General features: G+C 48.0%; 1 protein-coding gene and 1 long non-coding RNA gene across 11 annotated transcripts; one reads left to right on the forward strand and one right to left on the reverse strand.

Annotated features, from left to right (window-relative positions):
- Positions 1–53: 53 nt before the first annotated feature.
- Positions 54–17408, forward strand: LOC116595004. Of its 2 annotated transcripts, XR_004287507.1 has the most exons (5): positions 54–743; positions 1517–1614; positions 7655–7698; positions 16287–16431; positions 16891–17408. It is a non-coding gene; the product is annotated as an uncharacterized LOC116595004 (long non-coding RNA). The 2 variants fall into 2 exon arrangements; XR_004287508.1 differs by lacking the exon at positions 7655–7698.
- On the reverse strand, positions 11317–25093 carry TGIF2 (TGFB induced factor homeobox 2). 9 transcript variants are annotated; one of them, XM_032350769.1, is made up of 3 exons: positions 24870–24996; positions 21089–21313; positions 11317–14101 (listed from the first exon to the last, which is right to left on the reverse strand). In XM_032350769.1, exons 2-3 carry the CDS (start codon positions 21278–21280, stop codon positions 13580–13582), a joined length of 714 nt encoding a protein of 237 aa, XP_032206660.1. In that variant the 5' UTR covers positions 21281–21313; positions 24870–24996; the 3' UTR covers positions 11317–13579. The 9 variants fall into 9 exon arrangements, with proteins under 9 accessions (XP_032206660.1, XP_032206657.1, XP_032206664.1 ...); XM_032350766.1 differs by having other exon boundaries at positions 24777–24995; XM_032350773.1 differs by lacking the exon at positions 24870–24996 and adding an exon at positions 24482–24739.
- Positions 25094–25109: the final 16 nt, after the last annotated feature.

Here is a 25109-nt window from a genome sequence, read left to right on the forward strand (position 1 = left end):
TGCAGCCGTCCGAAGGAAAGTACAGCCGTCACCTCTGCGCAAGCGCTCTACGCGTGACGGAAGTGACGCCAAGCTTCCGCCAGGCGCACGGTATGGTGAGAGGGAAGGGACAATCTAATAGGGGATGGTGACGCGAGCGCGGGGAGGAGCTGTGGCGACTGGAGAACGGCATCTGGATAGAGTCCAAGTTAGACTTGAGCGTCGCCCAGCCCTCCACGGTTTGTCCCCTGCAGCAGCGGGGCAGAACGCTGCCCTGTTTTTCCGCGTCTTTTGGAACCCAACACTGGCTCCCCGGAAGTCCCAAGCATCTCCTTCAGGATTTAGTCCTTGCTCGTTTTCTCCCCTAATTTCGTAGGACCCTCTTCCAGATGTAAACTGTTTCCTGTATTAATTTCGTGTCTCATCTTGGCCCAGCACCCTTTTTTGGCAAATGTGAGACCCGAGACCCAAAAAGCGGAAAAGATTTTCTAAGGCTACATGGCAAGTTGGAACCAGCTGAGAACTCCGGAGGCAGGGGGCGGGGTCGGGGGAATGGAGAAAGGACTTCATTAGCTCTCAGAATATCTGAGTATACAGCTACTGTGTCCTCAGCATGTGCTAGGACAGTGGTTCACAACGTGTGTGTCTGGACCACCGGCAGCCACATCACGTAGGAACTTGACTAGACGTGAAGATTCTCAGATCCCATCCCAGAACCACCAAATCAGAAATTGTTGGGAGTGCGGCCCATAATCAGCATTTTGGTAAGCCCTCCAGGTGGTGCCCTGTGCATTGTACTGTGAATTAAGTTGAGACCAAGGTACTTCTGTGTGGTGGACAAACTAATTTGTCTGGAATCACTCAACAAGTATCTGGGTCTGTCTGACTCCAAAATCTGTACTCCTAACCTTAAACTTTAAGTCGTCATCTTTTTAAAAAATATTTTATCTATTTATTTGAAAGAGAGAGTGAGCGAAAGAGAGAGCATGAGCAGGGGGAGTGGGAGAAGCAGACTCTACTGCTGAACAGGGAGCCTGACGTGGGGCTTGATTCCAGGACCCCAGGATCATGACTTGAGCCAAAAGCAGTCACCCAACCAACTGAGCCACTCAGATGACCCTAAGCTTTTAGTCTTAAAGGGTATTAGTGAGGTCAGAATATCCTTTGTATACCTGTCAACATTGACCTGTAGTTCTCCCCCTAGCTGAGCAACAGAATCTCCTAGGGAGCTTCTTCCACGGTTGGTGTTTCCAACCGCAACTCAATTCCAACATCCTCTTGCAATAGATTGAGTGAAGCAGGACCTTAAAGGTGATATACACAGCAACAGACATTACTCTGTCTGGACCTGATTGGAGGGACATACACCTGACATGAATCCATACCTTGTAGTCCCTCAGCCTTCACATGGATCTTGTTCTTGGCAGCCCTGCCTTTTTTCTGAACCTTGTTCTCTCCCATATACAAAACTGTGGTAAAGCCTAACCAGCTCACTCCAGTTTGGAAGTGTACCATTGGTATAAAACCTCTTTTACAGATTATCTGGGGGGGCATGCAGTGACGGAGACAAACTGATCATTCATTCTTTCATAGAATGTTGGAAGAATACCTAGCCCGAGATCCAAGACAGAATAGGTAAGTTTTCAGTCGGCTGGGCCTGGTAGTAAAAGTTTGTAATGGGGAGTTTGGTGTGGAGGATTAGGAAAGACAGAGCTCTAAAGGAAAAGTAGGAGTTAAGGGGATGCGGGAGGGGAATAGAAGAGAGCATTCCAGAAGGTGAAACCATGTCAGCTACTGGTGGGGAATAAAGACCTTAGTTGGGAAGGAGTGGAAGGGGCATGCTGAAGAATTTTTATCTTTTCCAGTTTCATTGAAAAATAATTGATGGGGTGCCTGGGTGGCTCAGTGGGTTAAAGCCTCTGCCTTCAGCTCAGGTCATGATCTCATCAGGCTCTCTGCTCAGTGGGGAGCCTGCTTCCCCCACTCTCTCTGCCTGCCTCTCTGCCCACTTGTGATCTCTCTCTGTCAAACAAATAAATAAAAAAAAAAAAGAAAAAGAATTGACATATATCACCGTATATAAGTTTCAGGCCTACCTCTTGATGGTTTGATTTACATATATTGTGAAATGATATGGTTCAGCTAATTGGGGGTTCAACTAATTCCGTCTTTTCATATAGATACAAGGAAAAGAGAAGAAGAAAAAAAGATGTTGTGATGAGAAGTCTTAGGATTTATTCTTTTAACAATTTTCCAGTGTATCAGTACAGCATTGTTAGCTGTCGTCCTCATGTTGTACCTTACATCCTTACTATTTATTTATCTCACCTGGAAGTTTGTATCTTTTAACCACCTTCCTCTATTTCCTCCTCCCTCCACCACCCACCTCTGGTAACCACAAGTCTGATCTCTTTTTCTGAGTCTGTTTTTTAAGATTCCACATGTGAGATTGTAAAGTATTTGTCTTTTTCCATCTGACTTATTTTTACTCAGCGTAAACCTCCAAGGTCTATACATACACAAATGGTAGGATTCCTAATTTTTTGTGACTGAATAATATTCCATGGTGTGTATACCCCAACTTCTTTATTCATTCGTTGATGGACACTTAGGTTGTTTCCATGCTTTGGTCATTGTAAATAATGCTGCTATGAACATGCAGATATCTTTTCGAGTTAGTGTTTTTATTTCCTTATTTCTTAGTGTTATATATTCCCAGAAGTGGAATTGCTGGATCATAGAGTGTTTCTATTTTTAATTTTTTGAGGGTCTTCCATTTTGTTTTCCATAGTGGCAGCACCAATTTACATTCCCGCCAGTAGTGCACAAGGGTTCACTTTCTCCAGAACCATAGATGTGAAGCTGGACCTCCCCCCCACCTTGTCTTTTTGGTCATGGCCATGAAGAATTTATTTTTGTCCCAACAGTGGAGGAAGCCACAGAAAGGATTTGAACAGCGACATTTCACTTTTCAGGTTTGCCTCTTAGCAAGATCACCTTGGCTGCTATTCGGAGGATAGGATCAGAGTGGGAGACTAGTTTAAAGACTGTTAAAGTCACTCAGGAGATACTGGCGGGGGCACTGACGATGGAGACAATTGGAATAAAAAAGAAAATTCTTTATTATTTATTTATTTATTTACTTATTTTAAAAAGGTTTTATTTATTTGAAAGAAAGTGAGCGAGAGGGGCGCCTGGGTGGCTCAGTGGGTTAAGCCGCTGCCTTCGGCTCAGGTCATGATCTCAGGGTCCTGGGATGGAGTCCCACATCGGGCTCTCTGCTCAGCAGGGGGCCTGCTTCCCTTCCTCTCTATCTGCCTGCCTCTGTCTACTTGTGTTCTCTGTCTGTCAAATAAATAAAATCTTAAAAAAAAAAAAAAACAAAGAAAGTGAGCGAGAGAGAGAGAGAGCACATGAGTAGGAGAGAGGGAGAAGCAGACCCCCTGCTGAGCCGGGAGCACAATGTGGGGCTTGATCCCAGGGTTCTGGGATCATGACCTGAGCTGAAGGCAGATGCTTAACCAACTGAGCCATCCAGGTGCCCCTAAATTTTTTTTTTCCCCTAAATTCTTTTTTAAACTTAAATCTTTTTTTACTTGCTGTAGAGTATACATAACAAATTTTACCATTTTTTTTAAAGATTTTATTTATTTATTTGATAGACAGAGATGACAAGTAGGCAGAGAGACAGGAGGAAGCAGGCTCTCCAAGGAGCAGAGAGCCCGATGCAGGGCTCGATCCCAGGACCCTGGGATCATGACCTGAGCCGAAGGCAGAGGCTTTAACCCACTGAGCCACCCAGGCGCCCCAATTTTACCATTTTTAAATGTACAGTTTGGTGGTACAGGGAAGTACATGTACTCTGTTGTGTAGATGCTCCCACCATCCTTTTTTTTTTTTTTTTTTTTTTAAGATTTTATTTATTTGACGGACAGAGATCACAAGGCAGAAAGGCAGGCAGGGGAAGGGGAGGAAGCAGACTCCCTGCTGAGCAGGGAGCCTGATGCTGGGACAGGACCCTGGGATCATGACCTGAGCCGAAGGCAGAGGCTTTAACCCACTGAGCCATCCATTTTCAGAACTCTTTCATCTTGCAAAATTGAGTTTTGTGCTCTCAAACTAGTAATTTCCCAATCTCTCTTTGTCCCTGCCCCCAACAACTGCCATTCTACTTTCTGTCCCAAATTTGCCTAAGTACCTCATTAAGAGTGGAATCACACTGTGTTAGTCCTTTCCAATTTACTTATTTCAGTTAGCATACTGTCTGCAGGATTCATCCCTGGTATAGCCAGTGTCAGAATTTCCTTCCTTTTTGAGGCTGAATAATAATTTCGCTAAATGTTCGTTAGGTGTTCATTGTATGTATTGTTAGCCTTAAAAATAAAACTCACTGGGGCACCTGGGTGGCTCAGTGGGTTAAGCCTCTGCCTTTGGCTTAGGTCATGATCTCAGGGTTCTGGAACATCAAAAAAAAGGAGGGAGGGCACCTGGGTGGCTCAGTGGATTGAGCCTCTGCCTTCAGCTCAGTTCAGGTCATGATCCCAGGTTCCTGGGATTGAGCGGGGCATTGGGCTCTCTGCTCAGTGGGGAGCCTCCTTCCCCATCTCTCTGCCTGCCTCTCTGCCTACTTGGGATCTCTCTCTGTAAAATAAATAATTAAAATCTTAAAAAAAAAAAACTCACCTATTTTCCCAGCAAAAATGAGTTTACTTGGGAATAGCAGAGTATTGCTATTTGGGACACCCAAACTACAACAAAATGGTAGGCAAATCTGGAGAACAAAGAAGAGAAACTTGCTTTTATAGAAGAAAGGGAGTGGGGAGGGCCTTTTATAAACAAAAAATCCAAGTTGGATTAATCTAGGAGTTTGAAGTCTGTGGGTTTTCATTGGCTGTAACAGTTGTAAAGGTCTTTCATTGACTGGGATGTTGTTGGGCAAGGAGAAGATCTTTCTTCCTTTTGTCAGGGTGGTGAAAAATAGTCTTCTTCCTTCTGGGAGTGCAAGGTATGTCTTTCTGTTGGGCCTGCAGTTGATGAGGACTTACAGGGTGTGAGAACTCCTTCTGCTGGCCTCCCAACTCCATTTCATTATTTAATTTTTAAAAAAGATTTTCTAAAGATTTTATTTATTTGACAGAGAGAGAAAGCCAGAGAGGCAACATAAGCAGGGGGAGTGGGAGAGAGAGAAGCAGGCTTCTGCAGAGCAGGGAGCCCGATGGAGGGCTCTATCCCAGGACCCCGGGATCATGACCTGAGCTGAAGACAGATGCTTAACAACTGAGCCACCCAGGTGCCCCTTTAAAAGACTTTATAAAATTTTTAAATTTATTTTTAAAGATTTTATGTATTTATTTGACAGCGAAAGCACAAGTAGAGTGGCAGGCAGAGAGAGAGGAAGAAGCAGGCTGTCTGCTGAGATCATGACTTGAACCAAAGGCAGATGCTTAAGCCACTGAGCCACCTTGGTGCCCCTCGATAATCACCAGCCTAACGGGTGTGAAGTGGTATCTCATTGTGATTTTTACTTGCATTTTCCTAATGATTAGTGAGGTTGAGCATCTTTTCATGTGCTTGTTGGTCATTTGGTTATTTTTGAAGAAATGTCTGTTCCAGACCCTTGCCCATTTTTTTGAGTCTTGTCATTTGTTTTTTGTTGTTGTTGAGTTTTAGGAGTTCTATACATATTCTGGATATTAATCCTTTATATAATTTGTTTATGTAATTTGCAAATATTTTCTCTTGTTTTGTGGGTTACCCTTTTACTCTGTTGATAGTAGTATCCTTTGGGACACAAAAATTTTTAATTTGGGGGATGCCCTGATGGCTCAGTTGGTAGAGCACGTGACTCTTGATCTCAGGCTCATGAGTTCATGCCCCTTTAATAAGTAGAGATTACTTAACAATTTTTAAAAATTTTTTAATTTTCATGAAGTGTAGTTTGTCTAATTTTTTGTTTTTTTGCCTGTGCTTTTGGTATCATATGCAAGAAATCACTACCAGGGTGCCTAGCTGGCTCAGTTGGAAGAGCATGTGACTCTTAAAAAAAAAAAAAAAAAAAAAAGATTTATTTATTTATTTTAGAGGCGAGGGGAGTGCAGAGGAAGAGAGTCTTAAGCAGACTCTGAACTGAGTAAGAGCCCAACATGGGGCTCGGACTCACAACCCTGAGATGAGGACCTGAGCCAAAACCAAGAGTCAGACGCTAAGCTGGCTTTGCCACCTAGGTGCCCCAGAGCATGACTCTTGGTTTCAGGGTTGTGAGTTCAAGCCCCCATTGGGTGTAGAGATTACTTTAAAAAACAAAACAACAACGGAAAAAAAAAAAAAAACCTTAAAAAATTGCCAAATTAACGTCAACAAGCTTCTCCCCTGATTTCTTTTCTTTCTTTCTTTCTTTCTTTCTTTTTTAAGATTATTTATTTATTTATTTGACAGAGATCACAAGTAGGCAGAGAGGCAGGCAGAGAGAGAGGAGGAAGCAGGCTCCCCGCCGAGCAGAGAGCCCAGTGGGGGGCTCAGTCCCAGGACCCTGAGCCAAAGGCAGAGGCTTAACCCACTGAGCCACCTAGGCACCCCTCCCCTGATTTCTTATAAGAGTTTAGTTTAGCACTTATATTTAAGTGTTTGATCCATATTGAGTTAATTTTTTGTTGTTGTTGTTTAATGTATACTCTATGAAGTTATGACCACAAGATAAAGAGTCACATGCTCCACTGACTGAGTCAGATAGGTGTCCCACTGAGTTAATTTTTTTATATGGTGTTAGTTAAGGGTCTAACTTGTTCTTTTACATGTGGATATCGAGTTTTCCCAACACCATTTGTTAAAAAGACAGTCCTTTCTGCATTGAATGGCCTTAGCGCCTTTGTTGAAAATTATTTGCCCACATATGTGAGGGTTTATTGCAAGGCTGTCAAATCCTATTCCTTTGGCCTTTTTTTTTTTTTTTTTTTCTGTCTTTGTGCCTATATCACATGGTTTGGATTACTTTGGCTTTGTAGTAAGTTTTGAAATCAGGTGTGAGTCTTCCAACTTTGTTCTTTTTTTTTTTTAAGATTTTATTTATTTATTTGACAGAGAGAGATCACAAGTAGGCAGAGAGAGAGGGGGAAGCAGGCTCCCTAATGAGCAGAGAGCATGATTCAGGGCTTGATCCCAGGACCCTGAGACCACAACCTGAGCCGAAGGCAGAGGCTTCACCCACTGAGCCATCTAGGCGCCCCAGTTGTTCTAGTTGTGTAAAAAAAAAAAAAAAAGAAGAAGTGGAGGGGTGCCTGGCTGCTTCTGTTGGTAGAACATGCATGCAACTCTTGATCTTGGGATTGTAGTTCAAGCCCCAAGTTGGGTGTGGAACTTACTAAGAAAAAAAAATAAGTAGGATTTGGTAGAGATTGCAGTGAAGATCTATAGGTAAGTCTTCCAGTCCATGAATACAAGATACTTTTCCATTTATTTTTATCTTCCTTAATTTCATTCAGCAATGTTTTATCATTTCTTTTGTTAATTCTTAACTACTTTATTCTTTGTGATGCTATTCTAAATTGAAATTTTAAAAAAATTTCCTTCTTGGCTTGTTCATTGTTTGTGTATAGAAACACAACTGATTTTTGTGTGATTTTGTATTCTGCAACGTTGCTGAATTCATTTATCCTTTTTTTTTTTCCTTTTGGTGGAGTCCAAAGGATTTTCTACATATGTGATCATATCATCTGTAAACAGGTAACTTTATTTTTGCAAGAAAAGTTTTATATGTAGTATTATATTTTGAAGCTCTTATCTTAACTGAGACTCATTAAATTTGTGATTATATGGGGGCGGGGTGTCACAGAAAGTTATATTTAGAGAGTCCTTAGATCTAGCCCAGCTCAGTGTCACACAGCAAGTTAGAGGTTCAGTAGGCATCCGAAACCTGATCTGTGTTCCTCCTCTTAGCTTTCTAGGAGCAGACAAAGCCAAGCTGGGAGCTAGCATGGAGAACCCTTGCCTAGAGGGTATTTATGGGGCCCAGACTTGATCGCTTTGTGCTTTCACCCAAGGCTCTCCTTATCTTAGGAAGTGGGGAGTCTGGCTGAAACCCAGTGCATCCATCTGGTTAAAATAAACATGCTGGGTGGTCTAAGATGGAAAAGAACTTGATGAAGAGTCAGAACTGGAAGTGGGAGAGAGATTTGGAAGTAGGACAGATTTTGCCTTTGTGAGGTTGGAACTTTCTAAGAACCAGTTAAACACATGATCTCAGGCTTGGGGCCGAGTATGTCCTCTCAGCTGAATGCCTCTATGCCACTGCCAGCTGCTTGTAGGAGAGTTTGGAGGGGAAAGTGTGCTCAGAGGGGTAAGACTGAGGGCCCTAGACAGACACAGATGGAGTCACAGAAATCAAGAGTCCTGTGGGAAAAAAATCCACAAGCCATGGAAAGCGCACTCGTTGTGAAGTAGAGGTTCAAGTTTGTATCCAGGTCCTCTTTTTGCCTATGATAAATGTTTTACTAGTACTTAACGGGGTTCTTACTAGGTGCCAGCTTTGCTAAATGTTTTACATGTTTTCCTCCAAAAGTTGACTGGGCTCTTAACCACTATATTGAACTCCTTTCCTTTATCTTTAAAATTTTCTGCAGTAAATGTGGATTGTTTATGTAATTAAAATGACAATCTTAGGAAGGCTACACTTGACCTTCAGGCCACCATAGACTCCTGGGAGCGGAGGGGAAGTCAAATGGTTTGGCAGGGAGTAAACTACTTGGTGGTACCCTTCTTCCTCTCATCTTAAAACTTTGAAAGATAAGGTGTTGTCTTAACCTCACACCTTCCTTGGGATAAGTCAGTGTCCTGATCAGGTCCTTTGAGCAATAGCGTGAGAATCTTCTGTGGTGTAAGTGAAGCGTGCAGACTCCTGGACTCTCTGGGGGTGAGGTCTGGGAATTTGGATTTTTGGAAGCTCTCCTGATGATTCTGATACATATTAAAGCTTGAGAACTACTTCTCTGGGTAATTCCTTCCAGTTCTGCCTCTTAACAGCTGTGTGGTATGGGGCAAGTTATTGTCATAATTCCGTTTTACTCTCAGCCCTCTACTGAGAGGCCAGGTAATAACAATATATAATAACAGTAACATGTAATATCCTATTTCATCCTCCTAAGAGGTGAATATTACTATGCCTATTTTATTGATGAGGACACTGTAGTTTGGAGTGGTAAATTGACTTGTCTGGAATCATGACAGCTCATTAGGTGACAGAGCCAGAATCTGAACGCAAGCCTAGATTATAGAGAAGTGCTTTGGAAACCAGTAACATTGAGAGCATTGGTAATTATTATTTCCACATTCCCGAGTTCCCTTCTCTGCAGCTGCAGTGGCTAACATACCAAGCTTACAGCACACCAAGACAGGCTGAGCCCCTCCCCTCTGGGAGTTTTTCCCATTAGCAGTTTCTAAACTAGAGTGTAGTTTTTATTTCTTTTTTTTAAATTGTTGTTATTATTTTTTTAGTAATCTCTACCCCCAACATGGGGCTAGAGCTCTTGACCCTGAGATCAAGAGTTGCATACTCCATTGGCCGAGCCAGCCAGGCACCCCGCAGTGTACTTTTTAAATCCAGAGTTGAGTCCAGCCGTAGACGGTTTTATTTTATTTTTAAGATTTTGTATTTTTAAGTAATCTCTGCACCCCACGTGGGGCTCAGACTCACAACCCCGAGATCAAGAGTTGCATGCTCTACTGACTGAGCCAGTCAGGTGCCTCCAGAAATGCATTTAAATGCTATTTTCTGGGACACCTGGGTGGCTCAATGGGTTAAGCCTCTGCCTTCAGCTCAGGTCATGATCTCAGGGTCCTGGGATCGAGCCCCAAGTCGGGCTCTCTGCTCAGCATAAAGTCAGCTTCCCTGCTCCTCACTCTCTCTGCCCACTTGTGATTTCTCTGTCAAATAAATAAATAAATAAAGTCTTTTAAAAATAAATAAATTAATTAAATAATCATTATCTAAAGGCTTGCTTACTCAGGGGTTCATCAGTTTGAAACTTGTCACAGAAGATGCTTTTGGTTTCAGTTCTCTGAAAAATATCTGTAGAAGCCATTTCTTCTAAGGCAGTCAGACCATCCAAAAGATTTCCCCCTTTAGGGTAATATTAATATTATATTATAATATATAATAATATATAATTAATACATAATTAATTAATCTGGGAAACTTGAATAGGGAGGCACTGACTCTAAATTTCTAAAGGAGAATGACTTGTGGGAGATTGGACATCCTCCATCTAGGTCTGTTGTCATCAGAAGCTGATTTGGTTCAGTATTAGAAATTTCTAGTTTTTAGCCCAAAAACCATATTGGTTAAATGCCAGTTGTCAGTGAACTGCCCATCACTAGTTCAAATAAGGTCCAAGCAGATGTCAGGGTGACCTTCAAGTAAGACGGACTTGAATTCATATCCTAGCTCCATTTAATACTGGCTGTACAGTTCAGGCCAATTAATTTAACAAACCCTCAGTTTCTTTACTTATGAGAAGGGCATCTGCCTTCTTTTGTGTGTATACAAAAATTAAAGTAGTAACACTGGATAGGCCCAGGCACAAAGCAAGGGTGTTTACTGCTGCAGGCCTTGACTTTGCACTGTTTGGGCTGCAGTGAAATGTATAGTTGCTTCATTATGAAGTAAATGAAACTCACAGCTAGCTACCTTAAGCAAAAAAAGGGAAATTTAGGGGTGTCTGGGTGGCTCAGTGGGTTAAGCCTCTGCTTTTGGCTCTGGTCATCTCAGGCTCCTGGAATTGAGCCCCACATCGGGCTCTCTGCTCAGCGGGGAGCCTGTTCCTCCTCTCTCTCTACCTGCCTCTCTGCCTACTTGTGATCTCTGTCAAATAAATAAAATCTTTAAAAAAAAAAAGGTGGGGGGGGAATTTACTAGCTTCCGTAACATGGAAGTCTAGAGGTGGTGCCAGTTTCAGACATGACTAAAGCATCCATCTCTTCTGTGCTGCTTTCTGTGCCGGCGTCATACTGCAGTCCTGCGCTTTCCTCACTGGTTGAGAGGGAGGATAAGGTTGCTAGCTCCCTAAGTTTCCTCACCACTCAGCAACCCCAAAGCTTGTGTTTATCCAGGGAAGACTGGTGCAGCTAGGGAGGCATATGCCCCCTGCCCACTATGGTGAATTACGGACCAGGGTTGAGGCCAAAGAATAAGGATGCAGGGCACCCGACACTGACAGGTGGCTGCTAGAGGCGGGGAACGATTAGGCCCTGTAAGAACTCAGCACCTGCCCCACCCCTGGACGGGGCCCAGGGTCACTGTGGGTCAATCTGTTTCTGCTTTAAAAAGCAAAACAAAACAAAACAAAACCCCAAAACAACTTTATTTGACGAAAGACAAAAACAAAAGTTATTTACAGTAGTTTTTTGCTCAAATAATTCAACGGGATAACTGTGCTTCTCCAGGTTTCTCTCACAACCCAACCAAGCAGAGGCTGCCCCACCTCCAGCCTCCCCATCTCGCACAAGGGGGAAATGCCAACCAGAATTCAGCAGCATGGCTCCTCACCCCTCACCATCTCTACTGCTCAGTGCACTGTGGGAAGGAAAAGTCCCACCCCAGCCGATACACTGCCAGGGGCTCTTGCTATAAGCGTCTTCCAACAGTGCTACCAGACCTGGGCTCAGACATGGGTGGGGTGGAACAGGCTGGGCAAACAGCAGCTTCAGCTGTCTTGAAGCTGCTATTCTTTCTTCCCCAGCTGGGCCTCAGGAGGGCAAGGATCCCTGATCCCCCTGGGACATGCAAGGACAGGCTGGGGTAGCAAAAGAGAGAGCCTAGGAAACTTGCCCACTCAGAGAGAGCAAAGCTCCCTCTCCTTAAGTAACTAATCCCCATTCCCACAGCAGTGGGTAGGCCAAGCCACTGAGAAGTCAGGTAGCCTCCCTGAAGCCTTCAGACATCATCCCAGAAAGGACAGAACACACGTTGCTGCTTTTCTCCTGGCCAGGCCCACCCAAGTAAGTCAACCCCCAGGAATCTCCCCCTGTGCCTGCCTGACTGGGCAACTTCAGGAAACTAGAGGCTGAGGGCTCCTGACCTGTCTTTTGGCCCAGTAACAACATTATTCAGAACAAAAATATTTTGGCTAATAGTAACCTAGAATTAGTGTTTCTTAGGATATATAAAGATGGGGTGTATTGCTGTCAAACACTGTTAGCAGTGAGACAGCAAAATAAAAAAATGGAGAGGAGGGAGAAGAGTAAGACCGTGATCTAGTTCACTGCGAAGTTCAGAGCAGAGGGCTCTGCAACTCCAATTTAGAGAAAGGTGCAATACAAAGACACAGTGGACAGGCTTCCTAACCGATTTCCAGCCCCAGCCTCCAGAGAAGGCAGCTTCTCAGCAGCTGGGGGCACGTTCCCTGCTTCTTCCAGGAATAGGTTCTTGCCACTGTCATGGGAATAAAGGCCCATCGGAGTCAGCTACAAAGGGCTTCCTGACCAGTAGGTGGCTCACTTCTCTCCAAGTAGGAGCTACTGGCAGCTTTTTCCGTTTTGGCCGCACTAATCCCAAGTTCTTAAAGGAATTCAAAACTCAGGCTGCTTGGCCAAACTTTCAAGGATAAAGAGGGGAAAATATTAAGGAGAAAAAACAAAACAAAACCAAAAAACCCACTGCCTTGGTCTAGCTTACTTCCCCTGTCCCCCAAAACATAGTAAAAACAAAAATTTAAAAAAACAAAACAGAAAAACGAACAAACCAAACCAATAACCACCTGTCCGGTTTTATCATCCTTCTCTGCTCTGCGCTTAGGTTTGGTCAGATTCTGTATTGGACCCTTTCTTTATTCTTAAAGGCTTTGTGCCTGACGCAGAAAAGCCAGGGCTCAAAAAGGGGTTTGTGTGTGTGTGTGTGTGTGTGTGTGTGTCCTTTTTTTTTTTTTTTTTGTAAATCAAACCAACAATAAAACAACCATTTGGAATTTTGCAGAGATTTAGCTGGTCCCCAAAATAAAGATACTCTTTCCTTGTAAAACACTCACCAGTTGCAGTGGTGCCTAATTCCCAATTCGTCAGACTCCCTCAGGCAACACACATTGACTCCCCACACCTGGGCTAACTACTCCCATTAATGCAAACCCCAGCAAAAAAGGAAAAATAAAGTTTAGTGAAAACCTAAACATTCAACTGGAGTCAGTTCTGTTACATCTGCTGGGTTCCTCTTCTCTTTTGTTCACACTTATGAACTTGGACTGTCCACACTTCGCTTAACACAGAGAGGCCCAGCTCCAGGGCGTAGGTCTGAATGTGGCGGGTTTCCTGTGCCCAGCCAGGAAAGCAGGCTGGGACAGAGGTGTCCTAGGGATTCTCTGGAGAAGCAGCAGCAGCACCATGCCTGTCTCCGATCTCAATCTCATCACTGAGGAGGCCTGGAGAAACGGCAGTTAGCAGAGAGGTCCCCGTCACGGTGCAGTGACACCAGCTGGCATCTTCCTGCTGAAGACCTCTGGACAGAGGAGATGATCCCGATGTTTGGCAGTGATCCAAGAAAACCCTCTGTATGAAAGGGAACCCAAATGGAAACCCAGGACAGCTGGCTCGAGCCTCGAGCACCCCTTTTGGCAGATGCCTACTTGGGGTTTTCAGAGACTAAGGGGATCGGAGTGTGCAGTAAGGGGGGCGATGGGTCCTGCTGCTTCTGAAGCTCCATCTCAGCAGCCCTCTGTAGCGCCACCTCCACCAGCAGCTGGAAGCTACTGAAGTCCTCCTTGTCCTGCTCTGGGGGTGTGGGCGGTGGCGTGTTGAAGAGTCCACCTGTGGGGCTTCCGGCTTCAGCTCTGGTCAGTAGAGTGAGTGTGCTGCCAGGGGTCACCAGGGGCTTCGGGGGCTCCAGCTCTCCTGGTGGGAAGGGGGCTGCTGGCTTTTCCCCCTGGCCTGAGTGGAGTGGCACGGAGCACACGGACAAGGAGAGCACATTGGTGGGGGTTGGTACAGACACAGCCAGCACTGAGGGGCTGCTGCCTCGGGGCAGGGCCACATCTGAGGCCTTACCCCCGCGGCGGGAGATGGTGAATTGATTGGGGTCTTTGCCGTCCTTCCGGAGCATGTCTGGGAGAAGGCGCCGCCGGGCATTGATGAACCAGTTACATATCTGGAACGCACAGAAGAGGCCGTGATCAGTTCACTCGGTCAAAACCAGCTATGAAGCACCTACGTTCCTGGCCCCAGAAACACGGCAGCAAACAACACAGACATAATCCCAGCCTTCAGACAAGTTCACGTTGGGAAGAGAGAGTTAAAGAAATCCTACAAGTGAATATAAAATTACAACCAGTGGTGGGGACAATAATGGGAAGACCCAATCTAGTCTTTGTGGACTCGGGGCAGAACTGACAGCAGCAGGCCAGGACACCATGCCACACCACTGAAGGGCCTCAACAGTGGCCTGCTGACCTACACACCTTGCACACCGTAGCTCCCTCTTCCAGCCCTCTTTTCCCTGTTTATTGACGGATACAGAGCATGTACCAGCTGCTGCACATGGCAAGAGATCAGAACCCTCTCCCCCTCACCTGTGTGGCGGGATATTGGGAACTGTGTGAACTGCAGCAATGGCTCACGTTTCTCTACGGTTTGATGAATGGATCAAGGCTCAGCTCTCCTTAAGGCTCAGTTTCTACCCCTGCTTATCACCTCTCCTGGCCCATTTCCAGGGCAGGCTCCTGGCCGCCATCTTCCTATGGAGTCTGTCTCTACCTAGCCAAAGGGACAGCCACCTAGGGCAGGGGCTGGTGCCTGGAGTTGTCCTGGCTCCTTACTCAGGAGGTACAAAAGCTCCTGTTCAGGGAAGAGCCAGAGCCTTCTAGTGGCTTCTCTTCCTCTTCATTCCAGGGGTTCTCCTTTATTCCTCTTCATCTCCAGGGTCTTCCCAGTATAAACACACGCACACACACACACCAGCAGGCATCAGCAGACATAGGCTGAGCTGAATGCTGGCTAAGGCTGCAGGGGAGCCCCAGAGAGAGGTAGGGCTGAACAGCTAGGTGAGGTAAAGGAAAGGAATTCAGCACCTCTGATACTAAGTACCATGCCCGCCGCCTCACCTGCATTATGTTTCATCTGTACAAGCTGGAAGGTAGTCAGCAGTGTCCTCTAAGTACTAAGGAGGGAACTGAACTCATAAAAGATGAAAGAACATGCCCAGAGTCAGTCACACAGGCTCCAAGTCTAGAGCTGGGATCCAAACCCAGGTTCCAGGCTTTAGGGCCTGTGCTTTGCTGTGTCTTAGCAAACAGGTGGAACTGACGACCGAATAATCATGACCATAATCCTGAAAGCAAACACCTGTTGAACACAAAACATACCAGGTGCTGTTCTGAACATTTCCATCTAATTACTTAGTCTCCAACTTATGAGTTAGGTACTGCGATGACCACTTTATTTGAACTGGGGAAGAAACAGAGGCCCTGATCAGAGCTCGGTAACTTGCTCAAGGTCACCACTTCCAGGCAACCCCTACTGCCAGGTGAAGAGAACAGACTGAAGCCTTTTCTGCTCCTCGGGATGCTTCCCCTCCTGCATCCAGCCGCTGCCTCAGCAGCTCCCCGGGCCACCACAGAGCACTGCGCCTGCTCCTGGTCGCTCTGCGGGCAGGGGAAGGTGTCAGGTCACCGTGACCTGGTTCAAGTGAAGTAGGGATGAGGATTTCTGTTAAGAAAGCAGGCTTGGGGAGGGGAACTTAGGCCTTTATTAGCAGCTGTGTGAGCACCTAGCCCCTAGCAGCACCTCCCATTTTGGCTTAGAATTCTGGGAAGAGCAGAAACCACTCTCCCACATGCTCAGCCTGGTCCACAGAAACTTGGCAGCCTGCTGTCTGTTTTGTCTTCTCATCCGCTAGAAATGCGCAGCTGAGGGGGGCCGGGTAAGGGCAGGCCTGCGTGCACCGGCAGGGCCGGGCTGTGATAACAGGCCAGCAGGAACTTCTGTAGCCCCTTCCAGCTGCCGACCCATGCCCAAGTCAGGGAAAAAGCATGGGATTTGCCGCCACTCAAGGTCCTTGGGGAGGTGGCAGGGAGAATGCCAAGGTGAATTCTGTGATTGATATGGTACAACCCAGGCTGGGGGCCTCAAAGCCTATCTCTACCACAAACCGGCCCTATGCGACCGGTGGCTGTCCTGCCGGTACTTTGTATCTGCGGCTGCGATAAAGAATGTGGGAGGAATCCCTGCGGCAAACGGGAGTGGGAGGGCACCAGGAAGCTGATGAAGGCCACGAGGCTCAGAGGAAGGCCTTTGAAGAAGGCGACACTGGTGCTTTCATTCTATTGTCTTTTCAGCTGCCCGAGACAGAAGCAAAAGAAGGGAGAGAAGTGAAGGCATGGAAGGACCTTTCCCAAATATCACTGGACCCCCACTTGTGTTATGACCACCCATACCAGGGTGCTCTCAAAAGCAGCTGGCTGTACTATAATCACCTTGAAGGTGAGTTTAAAAAATAGCTATCTCTTGGGGGCGCTTGGCTGGCTCAGTTGGTGGAGCGTGCAACACTTGATCTCAGAGTTGTGGGTTCAAAACCAGTGTTGGGTGTAATTATTTACAAATAAAAAAATTAAAAAAACCCAAAAAACAAAAAAACAAGATCTCATCTGCTCTACAGGTCCAGTGGGAGTGGGGTGGGGTGGGGGCGGAGTCAGGAATGCATGTTTTTAAACAAAATTCCCTGAGTCCTGCTGCCCAGACTTAGGAACCAGTGGTTTAACCCACTCCCATCCCCTCTGCTGACCCTTAGCCCCTCTCCCGCTTTGCAAAAGCCTCTCAGGTAACTCCATTTGAATGGAGTTCTAATGGCCTTGAAAAGAAGGGGGAGCTCAGCTGACACCACACTGGCAATTAATTACACTGAATTCTTAGTCCATTAAATACTGTCTTTCCTTCCTACAGGAGGCTACCCAGGGGGCAGAGATAGTGCCTGTTCTACCACTGTGTTTTCCAGCACGCAGCACTGGGCCTGGCACCGAGCACACCCCCAATCCGTATGAGTGAAAGAATGGGGCCCGAACCCGCCCCGCCACGCTTCCCTTCCCTCCCCCACAGGCAGCCAGCCCCTCAGAACAGTCAGAAACCACAGCAATAAAGTGGGCTCAGAGGGTGTCACAGGGACCTGTGAAAACCCTTCACAAATGACTTTTTTTTTGGTCTAACCCTCCCAACTGCCTAGCCCCAGGCAAGTACCAGCAAACCAGTTAGTTAAATGACTCATTGACTTGCTAATGAGATTGCTCTTGGGCCAGTTAAAGGAGACAATCAAAAGAACTGTCCCCAGGGAGAGAGAAAACAAGCTTGGCAAAATGCTGAAGCATGCTGAAGCCAGGTGACTGGTTCTAGGAGTGCATTATAATATTCTCTTTTGTGGATATTTGCAAATGTTCTTAATAAACAGTGAAATTTAAAAAATTAAACACAGGAAAAAGCAATGTCTCCAGGGACCTGGGCCAATTTTTCCAGAGTGAGAAGCTATACTTCTTTACTTTTGAGGTCCTGCCTGTTGACATTGCCCCACACTTCCTCATTTTCTACCAATTCAATAATTGTTTACTGAGTACCTACCAGATACCAGGCATAGAGCTAAACTTGGGATATAGTGATATAGTGATAAGTAAGCCTCCTGTTCTAAAAAGCAGCTATGCAGTCCATTGTCCAAGTGCTGACCCAGTTATGGTACCGTGGGAGCACACAGTTCCTCTGAGGGCTGAGGGTCTCCCTAGTTAGGAGTGGGAATGAAGCGGTCTGGGGTATTGGTCTGGGGTACTGATTGGTGTGGCATGAGTACTGGGGGAGGCAGGGGTGAGGCCAGCTATGCAGATAGGGGCAGGTGATACTGTCGTTAGGTGGGCAGGAGTCACTGAAGGACTTTTAGTAGAGGAATAGCGAGTGGTAAGACAATGATAGGTTGGACCAGGGAAGGAAACCCACACTTCAGAAATACTTAAGGGGTGAATGCATAGGAATTGGTGACTGATCAAATGAGCTGAGGAAGGGAAATGAAGGGGCAACCCCTTAGAAAAAGAGCGAGCCAGTCTGGAGAAGTTATCCATTACCCATCAAGAAATCTGAGGTGCCTGTAAGACCTCCAAGCAGAGGTAGAAGGGTGGAGGTCCTGTGGGATTCATGGTAGAGTTTCCCCCCAGGGCCACATGGTCCCCACTGCTCCTTAACTCTCAGCAGGACTCTAGAGCAGGGTGGCCAACACCAGAACAAGGACACACCAGAATTCAGCTGGTCCTTCCTCAGCCCAACATTTCTCTAATGTGGAATAAGGGATATATCATCCTAGGAATGTTCTCGGAATCAGGGATATATCATCCTAGGAATCCACTAGTTCTCGGAAGAATGTTTTAGCTTCACATTTCCATTCTGATCTTGAGTAGGAGCACAGTGGCCTCCGGCAATCCCAGACTTGCTCAAGTCCAGAGTCGGTGCCTTTGTCATACTACACATCACAGCCGAGTCAGCAAAGCATCATCCCCATGCACCATTTTACATTAAGTTTTTCATTGGTTTCACAGTTACATTGGGAAACTGGTTATTTTACAATTTATAAGAGCAAAAGCAAGAAAGTTTGTTTTTTTTTTTTTAAAAACCCAGTTTTTATACATGCTTAAGTGACATGATAGCTAAAGTGACATAATAATAAAAATGTATCAAGTCAACATGTTGCAGGGAGGTGGGTCTGTGAAAAATAAATTAGAGAAACTGGCACATAACTCAGTAAGAAATGGTGTCCCTGACCAAAAGCAATTTCAATACAGTGTGGCAGCACAGGTAGGAGGTGCACCAGGAACACAAGAGTAGTGGCCTCAAACCTAGTCCAAAAATGCTCTCATGAGGAAATGCTTACATGGAGTGAGCCAAGTTCAGAAAAGTCACGAAGAAGCCTAGGGAGAAGGCCCAGAGGAACAGAGGGCCGAAGGTTCACAGGTCCTGGGGACAGGAAGAATGGAGATGAAGCTGGTAAGCTCCTGAGTTTGGATTCTCTGCAGAGGACAGTGGGGTCCATGGTGTGTGTGACACAATCAGATTTGTACTTCTGTGTTCAGAAGAATGGACTGAGGGAGCGGAGTTAGATGGGATGCTGTCCAATTCATGAACTGCTTAATAAAGCCCACTTAAAAAAAAAAAAAGAGAAGAGAGAACGGACTGAGGGAAAAAGGCTGGTGGCAGAAGACCAGCAAAGAGCCTATCGAGGTGATCCTGGTTTTCAGGCTCAAGCCTTTGGCCTGTGTTGTTCTACATCCTGTGAGTTCAAGTCTGCCTCCTCTGGGAGGCCTGCTGACACCCCAGGCTGGATTAGAAACACTGCTTGGGTCTCTGCTGCCTTCTGTCCCAGCCACACTTTCTACAAACACTAATGGCTAGGTCCTCCCCGCTTTCCCATCCCAGACTAGACACCTTGAGGATATTAATGTGTCTGGTTCCTCTCTGGGACCTCAGCTCTGGTTGGGAGTGCTTGGTACACTGTGAGATGCTAGGCACTGTCAGATACCTGAGGTCAGTCCAAGACCTGGGATCTAGGAGATAAGGATGACAAGAGCAGAAACACCCACTCTGTGCTCACCTCGCCGTGAGCCTTGCGTCTTTCTTCTCCATCCCTCTTCCTTATATGCTATGCCAAGTACCACAATCATCTCCTTTTTTCAGATGAGGAACATGAGGCTCAGGGAGAGGCAGTGGACCTGGCCAACATCCAGGCTTTTTCTTGTGGAGAAGATGGGATCTGAGTCAGGTTCTGTAACCCTAGAGCCTTTCTCACAGACAGACTCCCATTAACCACTGCCCAGCAAGTACAAAGTCAGGTGACAGGAGTTCCGAGGCTGAATACTCAGCACGAGGCATCATGGAGAAGGGATGGGAACTGGGGAGACAAGGGAGGTTCCAAGGGTTGGGGGGTAAGGGAAGGAAGGAGAGTGAGCACCACAGATTCAAGTAAGGAATCTATTAAAGGCTAGGAAAAGACAGAGGTGGAACAGGAGGCCTTGGGGTAGAGGCTTAGCCGGCTCATGAAAGGAGCACTGGGGGCTCATGGGGCAGGGGATGGGCCTTCGCTAGACTGGGGGCCTGCTGTGTCGCCCAGGTAGATGAGAGCCAAACTGGAGGCAAGTCGGTGATAGTCCAGGGTGTCTACCTCAGCACCATGAACACAGAACAAAAAGGTCAGCAGCTGGGCAGTTCAAAGGAGATGATACCTTGCGCTCTGACGAAAAGCAGACAAGAGATCTTCAGGTATGCTCATGTGGATAGTTTACAAAGCACTTTCTTTCTTTTTTTAATATTTATTTTTAGAGAGTGTGTGGGGAGTGGGGGTGTGGGCATGGGACAGAGGAGGGAGAGGGACAAGCAGACTCCATGCTGAGCTTGGAGCCTAATGTGGGGCTCGATCCCAGGATCCTGAGATCAAGACCTGAGCTGAAATCAAGAGTCAGATGCTCAACCAAGCCACCCCGGTGCCCCATCTTTTCTTTCTTTTTTTAAAAAGATTTTATTTTTAAGTAATCTCTACACCCAATATAGGATGCGCATTCACAACCCCAAGGTCAAGAGTCACCTGCTCCACTGACTGAGCCAGCCAGGTGGCCCCAAAGCACTTTCACATCCAGTTCTGAATCTGTTCCTTACAACAATTCAGTCAAGCAAGGGAGGATTCGAACCCCCACTTTACAGATGGAGAAATCAAGATGTGGTCCCTTGCTCCTATGTGGCAGAACTGGGTTTTGAACCCAGAACCTCTGAATTCTGCCCTTTTCTTGGCCATGATCCCAATTCATTTTTTTAACTACACTGCAGACCACTAGCTGCCCTTCTGCAACCAAGTTACTAAACCCTGCTCTGGGGCCAGGGGCCAGGGGCTGAATTCCAAACACTCAGCGCCTTCTCACCTTCCCCAGAGCCTCCACTGTTAATGACACCAAGACATTCATAGTGGTGCCTTGCCTCTTCAGAACTCCCCCAGATCTAGCTGCTGTCACCTCATGTCATGGTCTTCCCTTGAGGCAGAGTGGGTGTTGTCATGTGGCCACACAGTGTATCAGCGACAGGACTTAGACAGAACTAGAACCCAGGTCTCCTGCTACCTGCTCCTTACCTGCAGCACTGACAGGTTGGTCTGTCCAGAAAGGCTCAGCTTCTCCTGCTCTGAGGGGTAGGCGTTGTAGCGGTGCAAGTACAGCCAGTCCCGGAGGATCTTCACCGATTCTTTGGGCAGGTTCCCTCTGCGCTTCCTCTTGCCTGCCAGGGAGAGGAGGCCTTCGTCCTCACCCAGATCACTGTCTGACATGGTGTTTAGGGGCTAGGTGGACCTTGGGCAAGCCTGGAACAAGTGACAAGAGGGGATGGGAACATTATTACCACGCATTGCCTTTTATCCTTTCCCTGTCTCCAAACACATTACAGCCTGGGACGCCGAAATGGAGGAATAGTAAATCAAAGTCTCAGGCCATACCTTTGCCTGGGCAACCTAGAAGGGATGAGTCCGAGATGCCTTGATTTCATGCACTCAGTAGAGGACTACTGAGATAAGTGGCAGCTCTTTAAGAAGCAGTACCAGACTACAAAGAATTTTAGCTACCCCTGAGGTCTGTTTTCCATGCGCTGTACTGAGCACTTCACACTATCTCAGTCAAGTCCTTTTAAGACAGATACTACTATTATCGTTATTTTATAGATCAGAAAATCAAGACCGAGAGAGAATGCCACCTAATTTAAACAGTTACCATGTGACCCAGTAATTTCACTCCTAGACATCTACCAAAGAGAAATGAAAACCTGCGTTCACACAAAACCTTGAACACAAACGTTTATAGCGACATTATTCATAATAGCCAGAAGGTGGAAAGAACCCAAGTGTCCATCAGTGGAGGAATGGAAAAACGAAATGTAGTCCATCCATATGGTGGAGTATTATTTGGCCATGTAAAGGAACTAAGTCCTGATCCATGCTACAGTGTGGATGAACCTTGAAAATATGCTAAGTGAGAGAAACAACTCATGAAAAATACATATGAGTCCGTTTTAATGACTGATTTAGAATAGGCTAGGGGAGGAGACTAGAAGAAGGACAGCTAAAGGGTATGGAGTTTCTTTCTGAAGTAATAAAAATGTTCTAAAATTGACTGTGGTGGTGGTTACATAGTTGTGAGTATACTAAAACCACTCATTTGTTTGCTTTAAATGGGTAAGTGGAAGGATATGTGAGTTACATCTCCATAAAGTTGTTATGAAAAAAAAAAACACGTCACCTCCAGGATAGGGTGTGGAAGCAAGGTTTGGACCGACGTTTGCCAACAACAACCAACCCTCGCCAGCCTCCCCAAACTCTAGCATTTTGCTGCCCAGGTCTGGAAAGACTATTAATCACCACGGTCCTACAGCAATCGGTGTTTCACATTTACTGCACCTACTGTGCCCTGCAGAGTGTTGAGTCATCCCTATTGGTTGTCTGAGACATTCTCTTTTGTCATCTAGCCCCTGGCTGGGTCCATGAATCAATTCCTCAAAAATCCAGATAAATGAGCAAGGCTGGACTCTGGTTCTCTCCCCTTGGCTGTGTGACGTTGGCAAGTGTGCTCTCTCCTCTCTGGGCTTGAGCCCCCTCTTCACCTGTCAAATGTGGGAAGGGGTTTCCTTAGACAACACAACTCAGTTACTCATCCCCCTGACTAACTTCTGGTTCACACATGCAAAAGAGATTTACATTTTAAAACCGAAAGTTCCAGGGCAAGCTAATGCCAGAATCTCAAGGCTCCTCCCTCCTCAGCCTTTTAACAGCTACCCAGCAGGCTGGGCCAACAGACTCTGGCATCTCCCAGGTTTTGTTTCCTCGACTTGGGCCTGAGCCCAGATATCTGGGCTGGCTCGGCCAGGCTTTCGAGGGAAGGGTCTACCCTCCCAGCCAGGCCACCTGGAGGTGAGACAGGCACTGGTTAGAGGTGCCACTCCTCATAGAACACCAACAGCAGGCTGCTTTCTGAGGTCAGGTTTCTGGCGCTTAGCTGGCCAGGGCAGTTGGGATCTGGGTTCAGGGATGCAGTCCTGGCAGGCTATGAGAAGTTTACTCAGGGTTATCTGTATAAATTCCACCCTGGCTGCCAACCAAGTCCCAGTCTGCAGGGTTCCTAGGGTGGCCAGTGAAGATGACCCCTGAGCCAACAACAGACCTCTCTCCACCATCCTGTCCTGCACTCCAGCCAGCTTACAATGGGGGGAGGTTTCCCACATACACACCCCACACTCACACCCAGACGCACAGACAGACTGACAGACACACACACCCTCACCACCAGGCAACTCTGTAGCAGTGCTCAGATAACAGGCACCAACCCATCCCTTAGCTCCTGGAACCACAAAGGTTTTCACCGACAAACACAGCACACACACACAGTTCACAGAGCCCACGTCTAGCACGAACAACTGGTACCCACGAAACCAGCCCAATTCCTGGCTATATGCCTACCCACAAACTCCAACCGACCCGCCCACCCACGATCTCTCAGACTGAGGAAACTCCAAACGTCATCACACCAGCGATCAATTCTTACCCCAACTGGCCCGTGGCAGCACCCTCACGACAGGACACCCAGTGCACCCTCCTATACACTCCACGACGCCGACCTGCAGCCACTCCCGCATGCACTTTCTGACAACTCCCCCAGCTCGACCGGACACTCCCCCGGGCCGCGCACTCACGCTGCATTCCCAGCAGTTCACACAAAGCGCGCAGTCTCCCCCGCGGCCCAGACCGAGTCGGAGCACATGGCTCCCGGGGCGGCGGGGAATCGGCCTGCGCTCGGGGCGCCCGCACCCCCTCAGTCCCCTACCCCGCGCTAGACTCGGCGCCCCAGCTCCCCCGCCGGCCCGCAAAGTGGGTGGGGCGGGGGCTCTGCAAGAAAGAAAACTCACGTGTCTGTCTCGGGGCAGGAAAAAGTTTGGTTCCCACCCCCTTCCCCCGCCGCTTGGCGCTGTCTGACTCTTCGGGGCGCGGGGCTGGCCGAGCCTGCGCGCTCGGCTTTGTGCTCCGAACTCGGCCCGGAGGGGGAGGGGAGGGGGCTGGGCTCCCACCTCCGCACCGCCCCCCCCACCCCAGCCCTGCGCCCAGACTCCATGTTGGCCGCCCCCTACCCCAGAGAACTGCGCGCTTCCCCCGCGGGAGGCTCGGCTCACGCTCGGCCTGCCGGAGGGTCCCGGCGCGCACAAACTTTCTTCGGGTTGCCGGCCCCACGCGCCCCGCTTCCTTGGCCCGCTTGGGAGTGACAGATGCCTCCGAGACAGACTTTCCTTTGTTCCAAAGGAAAGGGGAACTCGCGCGGGCTCCCCAGCCCCCCAGCCCCGGGCCCTTGCCGCTGCCCCCACCCGCAGCTGTCACTCTCGGCGGCCCCCTCCTCGGCTCGGCCGCCGCGGGGGGGGCGGAGGGGGGAGAGGCTGCTGGCGGTTAGCAACGTGCACTTTTTAAACCAAACAAACCCAACCCCCGCGCGCTCACCCCGGCCCGGGGCAGGGGCGGCCCTCTCACGGGCTGGGATCGTACGGAGCTGGGCCCCCCAGAAGGGCCTCGAGAGAGCTTCCAACTTGGGGGGGGGACGGTGCGACATTCCCCCCCACCGGCCCCCGCCCGCCCCCCAGCAGTCGCGGCTCACAAACACCAGAGCTTACACACCCACAATCGCACGCGCCAGGACGACGCCCCCCTCCCCCGCCCGGCCGAGAAAAAGAAACTTTCCAAGTTGTCCCGCGCGCCCCCCGCCCGACTCTGTCCCACTCCTGCGCCCCGCACTGACTTTTCCGAGCGGCTTTTCCGTCCACGCGGCCCCTGGCTCGGTGCCGGGCGTCTTGGCAGGGGGCGGGGGGCGCCGGGGGAGCGCGCCGCGTACCTGCCGGGCCTGACACTCGGCCTGACAGCTCGCGGCTGGAAAGCACCTCGCGGCCTGACGTCAGATCCCCTCTCCTCCCCCCCCCCCCGCGCTTTCCTCGCCCTCCCCCACTCGCCCGGAGGGAGAAAACAAACTTTGTGCGGAGCGCGGCGAGCTACGCCCACCCCCCGCGGGGCGGGCCGACGGCGGCTGGGGGCTTCGTCCCGCCCACCGCGCCCGGAGGGGGCGGGGCCGGGCGGG

This window comes from Mustela erminea, chromosome 7, assembly GCF_009829155.1.
Source record: "Mustela erminea isolate mMusErm1 chromosome 7, mMusErm1.Pri, whole genome shotgun sequence".
In the NCBI taxonomy this organism is placed as follows: domain Eukaryota; kingdom Metazoa; phylum Chordata; class Mammalia; order Carnivora; family Mustelidae; genus Mustela; species Mustela erminea.